Source organism: Elephantulus edwardii, unplaced genomic scaffold (assembly GCF_000299155.1).
Source record: "Elephantulus edwardii isolate Elephantulus edwardi_28Jun2011 unplaced genomic scaffold, EleEdw1.0 scaffold00067, whole genome shotgun sequence".
In the NCBI taxonomy this organism is placed as follows: Eukaryota; Metazoa; Chordata; class Mammalia; order Macroscelidea; family Macroscelididae; genus Elephantulus; species Elephantulus edwardii.
The window spans coordinates 10,337,207-10,349,484 of record NW_006399817.1 but is presented as its reverse complement, the minus strand read 5'-3'; the positions used below and the strand labels follow the sequence as shown (position 1 = coordinate 10,349,484).

The window sequence follows — 12,278 nt, the reverse complement described above, 5'->3', positions numbered from 1 at the left end:
TTCCAACTTGATGGCAATGAGTGAGTGAGTGAGTTGCCTTTTTAAGGAGCTCTGATGATACAGATGGTTAAGAATGTGTGTACTAAATAAACAGCAGCCTGAAAGCCTGAACCCACCTAACAGTTGTACTGGAGAAAGACCTGGTCATCTGCTCCCATAAAGGCTAGCGACTAGCAAACCCTATGGGAAGTTCTACTGTGTCAAAGGAGTCACTAAGGGTTGAAAATAGCTCAAAAGCACCTAACAACAAAAACACAACCCTCTCTCTTTTGTAAGAAAAGACAAAATCAAAGTTGGGGGGCTGGAAATATGCCTTCAGTTTGAGGAGCAAGCTCTAAAATAAAAAAAAAATTAAATAATTAAAAACCAACTACAAAAAACCACAATACAAAAAGCAGAATCAAATAGCCTGCATCAAACAAAGAAGTATCATAAGACTCCTACATATATAAATAAGGTAGTGTAAATACTCTCACCTCAAAAATAGCATGGTAAATACGTTTTAAGACATATAGAATTATTTGAGCCTACAAATAATTTAAAAATTACTTGTGACAAAACACTTGTATTGTGTCAACTCGGCATCATAGGTTACACTCATTTAGAGTCAAGCAAAAATAAACCAAGATGCATTCCTCTACACATATGAGAACTGGGCCCTAAATGTGATTCAGTCAGTAACATGACATATCATCCTGGACATAGTACACAGTCTCCCAGGTCAAGGTCTCCTTACTCAGACTAAAGATCTCTCAGAGGTCTCCTCCAATTCTCAAATCTTAAGGATCTAAACTCACAGCACCTTTAGAAAGTCCTTTTTCTCATATATGTTAAGGGAGTGAATATGCCTTTTCTTCAAAAGATCTAACCTAATCTAAAATCATTCAATATATCCCATCTGCATTTTAGTCTCAAAAGTATTTCATTTACTCATAGAAAAATACTTTATGTATGAGATGTGATTATTAAGTAATGAGCCTGGCTTTTTCACATGAGGCTAGGGATTTAGAAGAAGTATTTGAAGAGTCACTAGATACAAAATTTCCCAAACTAAAGAATCAGAAAGAAATATAAAGAAACTTTCTACCAGCAACTTTAAATCATGATGAAATCATGACCTAAAAAACAAGAATCGGATTTTCTTCCTGCTGTTTTTCAAAGAAAAGTCTGAATGATCTGTCTGTGTACACACAGCAAGAGTGTCTCTTACTGATTTTATTACTGATATCAGGAAAGGAGCTAAATCTTGTATAGAATCTTTGTAGAGTTAATGACAGATAGTATCACCAGGTAAACAATGGCCAGATTATTTACTACTTTACCTTTATCGTTCATATTTAAAGCTTCTAAGAGATCTTCCCGGATTGGATATTTAGCTTTGTAGCAGAGCCTTTGAACGTTGGAAGATGTGTCATCACCAGAAAGGGTAGTAAGATCTATACAGGTAACAGCTTTCAGGAGCCAAGCAGCCTGGTTTAAAAAAATAAATAAAATAAGATGGGGGTGGGGGACCAACAATTTCTTACAAAGTTAGAGAATCATTAGAACAAACAAGAGTTTTGGAAACTGTTATCTACATCGTTATAATGTGTATCACTTGTCTGTATAATAGAAGCATTGCTTAAGAGAGTTAAGAAAATAAATATGATTCAACATTTTTTAAAAGGATAAGGTGTGAGAGTAATTCACCTCTAGCCTTTCAAAAACATTCCTCTCCCAAAGATACATCAAATGAAAACTCATACTAGATGAAACTGTCTCCATCTCATCCACAAAGGGCTCACCACGATGTGGAAAATTTGAGAGACAGAAGGACGATCTCTTGCATATATTTTATTGCTAAATCTGGAATCAGGAATGTTAAACTATAAAAAGAAGAGATTCTAACTTGCTTTCTGGTTTTGGGATTTTGTCATTTTCGGTTATCATTTTTTTTTTTAGTTTAATCAAATTCTGTCTTCTGAAACAATATTCTTAGTTCACAAGTCACTGGGCATTTTCCTTTTATCTTTTTAATCAACATTTCCGAAGTGAAATGTGAAGTGTCTACCTAAAGGATTCAACAACAATATTCTGCCTCACCTGTAAAATGAATGGATTTGATGCACAGCACGTCTTTGGGTGGTGCACACTGAAGAACATGCTGACCACAAGTACTCTTCAAAACATCATTTTTTTGAAATTTGAAAAATGGATTATGAAAATTAATAGTAAGGTAAGCATGATGGTCAAAGAAAGCCAACTATCACAGCCAACTATCGCATCAACTATCAAAAGTAGACATACCACATTCTGATGTTAGGGCTGTAAAATTAAAATCAGAGACAGCCAAACAGGGCATGTCTAAGAAACTGAATAAATAAATTGAGAAAATATGCCATTTACTTCACTCATGAATAAAGATGCCTCGAAATCATTTGCAGCTTTGCCACTCAAGTGCGATAAGATTTTTAACTTGTTTGGATAAATGTGTAACCTTTCTCCAACCTATCACCATCATATATGAATTATTAAAACAAGTCATGGGCAGTTGCAATTTTTTAAGTTTAGATGTATCTTGAGCAAAATTCAATAGTAGGGCCTTGAGGGAAGAAACCACATATTGTAAAACACAAGAAGAGAAGGCTGACGAAGAACCCTTACTTGCCACTCCTTTTTCACGGTTCTGCGAGCTTGGATCTGTTCTGCGCGCCTCAGAACTGCTGGGTGATTCACTTGCACTTTGGAGATCCAGCTAAGGTCTAAAGGGGAAAGAAATATAACTCTAAAACTTACATTTTAGTATATACATTCCCCGGTTACCAGTCTTTGAAAGGATCCATTTATCTATCACTTGACATCAAAGCTCTTTTAAAAAGCTTATGTTTCATTTCCACACACCTATAAATAAGCAATCTTTTTTAAGGAAGTCCAGTCAAGGAAAGGAATACTTCCTTTAAAATCAAGTACATTTGGAATGGGAGGAAGCTGAATTTATTCATTGCATGGACATGTTTAAAAATGGGACATGTACTACCTATGCCATGTGCTTTGATTCTGACAGCAAAAACATGTGTAAATATTCAGTCCAGGAAAGCAAACGATTAATGGATATTTCTGTGAATTAATGCTGAAGCTAAAAGGAATCTCTGATTACTAACCCCTTCCTGACAAGATTAATATCTTCTAGATGTTGACACTGCACAGCCCATTCTTTCCTCAAAGAATAATTTTTCAAAATGCACTAGAAAGAACAACATTTAAATGAGGGACATTTTAAAAATGGAAAAGACAAGAGCAATTCAAAATTTCAGGCGACATCTTTGTTTCTTAGGTTCTAAAATGTCCCCTACTACCTCGTTCTTATCTTCCATTCTCTTTTAGGTGTCTGGAATTTCTGCAAGATTCTAAGTATTAGTTTTGTGTAACACTGGCAGCTCCTCAAGCAGAGCTACTGTTTGGGTATCTCTACTCTGGTGGCCCAATGGGTAAGGAGTTAGATATCATCCCAAAGGTAGGTGGTTTGGATCCACTTGTCAGTCCAATGCAGAAAGATGTCCCCGTCTCCTCCCAGGTGATGTACAGCCTCTAACCCACTGGAGGGTCCGTTATGAGTTGATTTTGACTTGATAACAATGTGTGAGTAAGGATAAATGGACTAGATGGGCTGAAGCACAGCAGAGACTGGATATACCAGTGTGCTCCCTGGAGAAAATAACGGTGAAACTTCATCTATTTTGGGCATGTTGTTAGGAGAAGCTAGTCCTTGGAAAAAGATACTGTGTTTGGAAAGGCAGGGGTCATAAAAAAGAGAAGATGACCCTCAACAAAATGGATTGACAACAGTGACTACAACAATGGGCTCCAGTGTATCAGAGGTGACAACATGGCACAGGACAGGGCAGGGTTCAGATCTTTTGTTCACAGTCACCCTGAGTCATACTCAACAGCACATAATGACAACATAGATGGGAGATAAGATTAGGTATGGTAGAGACTGTTAGGTAGTGCAGGTTCAGACAAGGTTTCAATCTTTACACTATGAGCTATGAGCTAGAATCCCTTAACAGTACCAAAAAACTATTCTTAAATATATCATACTGTAATAGCTTGCCTCCGGAAACCCTATGAACCTGGAGAGAGGATGAAAGGCACCCAAGCATCGAGGACTCTCCTTCATAGGGTTGCTATGAGTTGCCTGCGACTCGACGGCACTTAACAACAATATCAGCATAGAGAAAGAGATCAGTTGGCCCAGTGGACAGAAAGCGATGCTACCAAGCCAAAGGTGGGTGACTTTTAATCCACAGCCCTTGGGCCTGTCTTTCATTGTTTTTGTGCAGACATTCTTCCAGGTCGTATAGCCCTGATGTAGGAGCTGCCATACCGCAGTCACTTATGGTTGCTGTGAGGCTGAACACCGTGACACTGATGTGTCAAATGTGTTAATGATTGGCTACCCAATGCAGACAGAGAGTGGGGTGGAGCTCCCCGATTAAACAAGCGTGGAAGGAGGAGTGGCATCCACTCCCATAATAGCTTGCCTCCGGAAAACCTATGAACAACAATTGATTCAGTAAGGAGTCATGATAAAATTGTCTCTTGGAGTCACTATGAGTCATGATCTTATTTATCTTTGAATGTATAACACTAAACATACTGTCCTGGCTGCATATATTTCAGCTTGATCCACTTTCATGTGATCAACATTACAGCAGTGTAATTCACAGTAAATTGGGCACACATCCATCCACTCTGGAGACCTCATCCATAGTATGCTGCTAACCCCAAAGTGGTACCTGTCTGGGGAATCAAATTCACCAGCAGCTTCTCAGGAGAAAGATGGGCAGTCTCTTCCTGTGTGATTCACAGCCTCTCTAAATCTCACTGGAGGATCAGCTATGAGTGGGTTCTAAATCAACAGCACTGAGAGTTTTCCACTAGCAAATCCATGTCCTTAAAATATCATCTTCATAGAAGAGTCCTGAAAACTACTGTGGAAAAGGTTACTTATTAAAAAGTATATTTGAATTACACAACTCTTTATAAAATGTGGAGGAAAAAACCTGCTAACTGTGTAGTGTTCGGGTTACACCACATACCACTAAACCATTTTTATCTACACAAAGGTAAGAACACAAAGAAAATCAACTCTCATAAAAGATATTCACTCATCCATCTCCATTTGATTCTTCTTAAAAACATTAATATTTATGGTACGGGACTCCAAGCAAAAGAGTCTGAGTGATTAACAATGACATTCTTAATTAAATATCACTTAAAAGGGAGCAGAGTATGGGTGATATTTTTTTCCTAATTAAATTATTTTGTTAGCTGAAGTAATTTAACAAAACAGATTTTTAACATTTTAATCCATCTGTTCCTCAAAGACATTGTATGTCTTCCTGCTTGTTTTCTGAGCCAAGGAAATCAGGAGCCTAAGGTCAGGCAAATGAAATCCACCTCTTCTTTCCCACCCAAAGACTGATTTAGTCTAAGGTAAATACCAAGGGAGTAAGACCAAACAGATATACCAAGCAGATACCAAGTAATCTAAGACCTATAAGACCTCCTTCTTCTCAAAGTAGCAGGAGTTCTTCTTCATGCCTCCCACCCCCTAAAAATAGTGTTTAAGATCATGAAAAAAGGGGGAGCTCTGGTGGCCTAGTGGCAAGGAGCTGCAACTACAATCCCAGAGGCGCACAGTTCGAATCCACCAAATGCTCTGCCGGGAAAGGAGGGACAATCTCCTCCTGTACCAGTCAGATCTGATTTGACGGTACACTCACACAAAAATGATAAAATAAAAAAATTAAAAAAAAAAAAAAGATCATGAAAAAAACAGCTTCAGGCCAATAGCAAGAAAGAGTGAAGCAGGAAGTTATGTGAAATACAATCAAATGATGACAGTGCTCAGAAGGGGAAGTCAATCGTTATGGGACAAGGCATTGTGAGGCAAGAACTTCAAGTGCCTTGCCTCTTCTGCCCTAAGCCATCCATGACCACCTTCCCCACTGAAAGTAGTGATGCTGGAGATAGGTCTGAGACAAATGTAGGACTCACTTCTCCTTCTCATGTATCTTCTCCTACCTCTTTCTCCTTTAACCGTGGAGTATGTTGTTACTTTTATATGCGATCAAGTCAGAACTGACTCATATAGTTGACCCCAAGGCGGTTGTACATCCTAAAGGAAGAGCCTGCCCATCATTCTTCTGTAGAGAGGCTGGTGGATTCAAACTGCCTGTCTTTTTAGGTTGGCAGTGAAACTCTTCACCCCGAAGACATCAGAGTTGTCTTTCTAAACGACCAGGCGTTCTCTGACACATTATACTATGTCCTACCTCTGGCTCTGTGCGTGTTGCTTATTTCTTCTCTGTAGAATGTCCTTCCTTATCTTGTCAGCACAGTGAAATTACAGTCATCCCATAAGTCTCAGTTCAAATGACACTCCCCTGGACTTCATAGCAGTAACTACTATTATCCCTTTTTCTTTGGGCTTTTGTGTTACTGAGCCGTCTACACTTAGTACAGTACCTCTTACACTAGATGGTATTGATTTGTTTAAATGTATGTATCTTTATACATTTGGACAGAAACATTGAAAATTCACACAAACTGATTGACACATGAATTTCATTCAATAAGTTAACTGATATCCAACTACAATCATACGCATTGAGAAATTATGGTACATTCATACAATGGAATACTATGCAGCATGCAGGAGCAATAATTTTGTAAATTATTACCTGACTTGGGAGGGACTGGAGAGTATTATGTTGAGTAAATGAACTCAGACCCACAGGGACAAATATTGTATAAAAACATTATTATCAAATGAATATGAGGATCCAATGTGGGGGAGGGTGGAAGCAGAGGGATGAAAATGTGCAGGGCAGGGGGGATTAATCACCAGGTTTTTAAAATTTCATGGGTTGGGGGGGTGAGGGAAATTTGAAGAATCTGATGTGAAAAACAATGTATTTAAATTTATTAATAAACTAGTATAATAAAAAAATAAATTTAATGGCTCCAAAAGGCAAAAAATGGCTTCATTCTAGACACTGTCTCTTTCCACTGCCTCTGATTAAAATAAACTTTTGGATCTCCAAAAGAGAAGTGGGACTGAAGACTGAATAGGATGCCTGTGGGTTTGGGGAGCTCTGGTGGTCTAGAGGTAAGACCCTACACTGCTATCCCAAAGGTACATGATTCAAATCCAACAGCTACTCCATGGAAGAAAGATGAGCAATCTCCTCCCAGGTGATTTACTGCCTCTGAAAATCCACTGAAGGATCAGCTATATGATGGCATATAACAATAAGAAGAGTTGGGGCATGGACTTTAAAAACCAGTACTTTGTAAGATTCCCTATCAAAGGTTATAACCTGGGAGGTCTGATCTTACCCTTATGACACTATTTTTCAAAGGTCTTGGTAAACCCTATAATGGATAATGTAATAGGATGGCTTATTTCACTATATCAGCCTCAATTGCGAAAAATATCATTAGTGATCATAAAATTAACCAGCCTATATTTAATCCAGCTACAGCATTTGCCTCTGTGACCTCCCATGCCAATGAATTATATAAGCGACTATCTCTTTTTATTAGCACTTAATTTGCTACTCTTTAATTTCATCAAATAACCCTCGTTCACTTATTACGGGTCTGGGGAAAAGAAAAGATTGATTGGCCTTTTTTATGTCCTTCATAATTTTTAATATTTTCTTCAAGTACCCTTTTGCTTCTCCTTTTCAGGAAAAGTGATTCCAAAGCATACAATCTCATCAGGAGCATAGATTCTTCTTCTGGGGCCAGGAGGGGTTTCAAGTACACACAACTCTGGGGAAAACAGACACGAAACCATAATTGGAAGACAGTAATACTCTTTCCTTTAAACTCTCCAGTGAAGAAAATCTCACTGTTTCTTTTAGTAAGTCATTTGGTAATTTTCACACCCTTCTGACAGTTATAATTTTGTCCTCAGACACTCTCTCACTATTTTTTTTTAATTGTTGTTTTTTCCTGTTCAAGTCTCAGTGGAGACAGGGATCATTTTTCCTGGAAAAACTACTCTCTAGCATTTCTAGAATTTCTATTTTTTTTTCCATAGACATTTTAACATTTAGCTACAATATTGATAAAATATGAAACAACAAAGGAAATAGATTTATGGTAAACTATTATTTTACCTTTATTTTTAAGAGAGAAAAAGAAATTGTGACATTTAATTACAAGTTACTTTCAAATTTGGAGAAAGGTAAAAATGATTATATTTTCTGTTTTCTGTTTATATTCTTTCCAGTGTTTTATATCTACCTGTACTACTCAATCTTACTTCCTAGGATTGTCTTCGGTGGCCTAGAAAGGATGTGTGCTACCAAACCAAAAGCAGCCTGTTTGAATCTACCAGCTTCTCTGGGAGAGATAGATAAGCAATTTCGGCCAGCTACGAGTTGGTTCTGGTTGGACTGCAATAAGGGAGTGAGGAAATACAGTCATTTAAAAAACCCACTTCATTTCTTGCTTAAACAGAACATTTTTAAACCCATCCTACTGTACTAATCTAATGTCTGTTATTTCTACCTTACTTATTTTCAATTCTAATTTGAAACTTCCCAGAAATAAGCCACAATCTTTTTGTTGATATTAGATGCTATGCTGTAGAGTCAACATGCTGTAGACTATGCTGTAGGCTCATACTGACCCTATAAACAGATCTGAACCTTGCCCCATCCTATCTTCAGGATCTCATATGTTTGAGCCCACTGTGAAGTTACTGTGCCCTCTATCTCATTAAAGTCTCCTCTAGTTGTCTGATCCTCACTTCTGCCAGCAAGATGATCAGTCCCTCCTGACAACATCTTCAAAGTATGTGAGCCACATCCTAGAACTCAAGAGGGGGAATTTCACTGATACAGTATGTAAGGAGTTGTACAGCTACCGGTGGTGCTGACCTAAAAGTTGGTTATTCTTCTTTTTTTTTTTTAAGCCATTACAACTAGCCCTCTCTGGTCTGCAGCTACCTTAACTGAAGACACATGATCTTGCAAGTCAGCATGGTCTTGCAAATCAGCAGCAGCTGTAGGACTAGGATAAGAAAAGAGTGCTTCCCACACTGGGCAGCAAGAGTTGAGGCAAGAAAGACTTAAGGGAGACCCTGGTAGACAAACTGTGGAACTGCTATCGAGAAATTGTGGCAAGGTGTGACTTGAAGCTTCTTGCATTTGTGCTGGACAACATTAAAGGTTTTTGCTGTTCTTGCCAGATGCTTGAAGGAGAAGTTGATTTATAACTGCTCTGAGGCAAATATTGCTGGATGATCGGGAGGGATTTGACTGCTGAACTGAAACTAGAGCCTATGCTAAATGAGGAGTTGTGCCTTGGGAAGGTTTGGCTAAAACTTGAATTTGCATTGGGTGATATTCTTTGTCTCCTCCACTCTCCAACTTCCTTCCCTAATAAACCCCATTGCTGGTACCATAATTGCGAGTCTGTGAGTCAGCAATAAATAAAAGAACCTCTTGGTGGTGGTGGGGTACTATGGGGCAGGGCTATAGGCTCATTATCTGCTTTCTGCTCTGGGACAGTGAGGGACTGTGCTGTTCTTATTCCCTCCGACACTTTCAGAGAGACACTCGTGGACCTGTGTGCCAATGTCCCATTTTCTCCTCTTTAAACACTACCCAAAGGTGGTACCTCTGGTGATTTGGATCCACCTGTGGCTTCATGGGGGGTAAAAGGGGAACCTCCTCTGTTGTGATTTATAGCCTCTAAAACTGCACTGGAACGTTAGCTATAACTTGATTCCAATTCAACTACAATGAGTTTGAGTTTTGTATTTTAATATCTAGCAAAGAAATGTGTTCAATAAATGTCTGTGCCTTTTTTATCACCAGAAATACATGGTTTTTTGCTTTTTAATTTTTTATTTTATTATTTTTTGTGCATTGTACCATCAAATCAGATCTGACTGGTACAGGAGGAGATTGTCCCTCCTTCTCCAGCAAAGCATCTGGTGGATTTAATCCAGGCACATCTGGGATTGCAGTGTAGCTTCTTGCCACTAGGCCACAAGAAATACATATTTTACATCAGGCAAAACTTTAAAAGTCTTGTCTAATGTTGCAAGAGTTTGGAATAAAACCCCTCAGTACCTGTCTGATCTAATTAATCAAGGTCAAAAGATTTAATTTATATAAATCAGTCAACTTGGCTTTGTCCCGTTCCTGTGTCAAAGAGGTACAAGACAGATTATGTTGGAAGCCCCACATGAAGCCGTAAGTTTGAAACAAGTCATCTTCTCAAAGTTATATTGTTATTTTAGTTGCCATCAAGTCAATTCCAACTCTTAGGAGTCCTTAAATGTGTCGTCACAGTAGAACTGCGCACCATGGAGTCTTCATGTTTATGATCTTTTGGAAGTAGAAGGTTATAACTATCTCTCAAAGCATCTCTGGAAAGAATTGAGTAGTTGATTTTTCAACTTGTAGCAAAGTATATAACCATTGTGAAGAACCCAGAGAGATTCCTGAAAGCCCTATTCATCTCTTCTCCTTACTGTTGTTGAGTTGGTTTCCACCTCATTCGGTTTCTAAGACTCCAAATCTTTACCAAGAAAAGACTATGCATCATTCTTTTGAGAAGCCACTGGTGGATATGAATTGTTGGAGACAATTTGCTATGGGTTATGCCACCAGAGTTCCAACAGGATTTGTTCAGGAATAGAAAGGACTGAGATTTTTATTCTAACTGTAGCAACCTCATCATTCTGGTTCTCTCAATATTTATAGTAACTAAGTTTCACAAAACAGCCAAAAGATTCCTAAAGAAATATCTTATTTGAAATAAGAAACCTTCGGGGAATTTTGAGCAAAAGGCTGAACTGATCTAATTCAGCTCTTAAAAGAACCCTGCTCCTGCTGTGAAGACTGCAATGAAGCCAATTAGGGAGCTAATGGAAGTGGCCAGCTTGCAGCTTTTAGTAACACACAAGCAGTTGTGGTGGAGAACGATGAAAATGTCAGGAGTCCACTAACTGCTGGGTTTCTATTCTATCTTTAAAAATTCTGTCTACAATGAGTAAAAACTTTTTTTCTATAGTACCATTGTTCCCACCAGGGAGTGAATGTTCTCCAACAGAGAACACTGTTCTCCACTGGGGAGTCTAAGAAAAGTGGCTGGAAGGCTCATAACACAAAATCCAAGGAAGGGTTTCCTTTGCTCACTACCCACAATATCCTCAGATAAATCTCTACATGAAATAGTTCACAGAACCATCAAGGCTGATTGTCTGCCTACTCGCTCCAAGTACTCGACACTCTAACACACTAAGAAAAAAAAATAACCAAACAGAACTGTTGCTATAGAGTCTATTTTGACTCCAAGTGACTACTGAACTAAGATTATTCTCTTCCCAATAGATTCCATCTGCAGAGCTGGTGACCAAATAATCCTGCTTTTCCCAATATTTAAATTTAGCAAAATATTCATAAAGAGGTAGTTTATTTGTCAAGCTTTAACTTAAAAAAAAAAAAAAAAAAACATTAGTAACTATATACAAGCCTGTGTGGGAAACGCTGGGGCTCAACACACAGCTAGGGTCTGGGTTTTCACCTTTGGCCCTCCTAACTCAGGTCAGAAACCCCATAGATTTGCACAAGATAGGATCTGAGACCACCCTCTAATCTTCTTAATCAGGTAAAGCCCATTATCCCAGAACTCCATCGGGCTTGTTAACAATCAGGCTTTTTGGACAGAACATTCAGTCCCAAGCCTGTGTTGGAAACATCTGTGCTCTACACATAGCCAGGGTCTGAGTGTTCACCACCGACCTCCTAACTCAGCACCAGGAACCCCATAGATTCGCACAAGACAAGTAAACACCACCACCATACCAGATCTAGAAGAGACCTACCTCACCTTGGAAATTATCACTTTGTGACAGCAGTAAAGTGCAAAAGGAAGAGAGACACCAAGTTAGAAAACTTAGCAGATCAGTAGCAAGGACCTTTCCCTATTACTGCCTGAGGCAAAAGTCTTTCCCTGATGTTGATACTTGATATTTGGATTTTATCCTCCTAAACATGGGATAAGCATCAGGGTGAGAAACCAGCAGCAGTGTGTGTTGCAAGACATCACAGAAGTGGCTTGTGGCCTAAGCCATCATATCAAGGGGTGGCTGGAGGAGGGAGGTGCTCAACCAGGTAGGGAGGAGTGCAAGGGATGTTGATGTATCAGGGAAAGAAAAGGGACAAGACACATGCGCCAGGGTGTCACACATGTGACAGTGGACG

At 38.8% G+C, this 12,278-nt stretch overlaps 1 protein-coding gene across 1 annotated transcript in view; it reads right to left on the bottom strand.

Moving 5' to 3' along the window:
- Positions 1–11,877, bottom strand: part of DERA (deoxyribose-phosphate aldolase (putative)) — a 119,214-nt gene extending 107,337 nt beyond the window's left edge. The window contains exons 1-3 of the mRNA XM_006888482.1: positions 11,817–11,877; positions 2,644–2,741; positions 1,323–1,470 (exon numbers count right to left, since the gene is read on the bottom strand). Coding sequence (XP_006888544.1) covers positions 1,323–1,470; positions 2,644–2,741; positions 11,817–11,877 — 307 coding nt within the window. The remainder of the gene's footprint in view (positions 1–1,322; positions 1,471–2,643; positions 2,742–11,816) is intronic.
- Between the last annotated feature and the right edge of the window lie 401 nt (positions 11,878–12,278).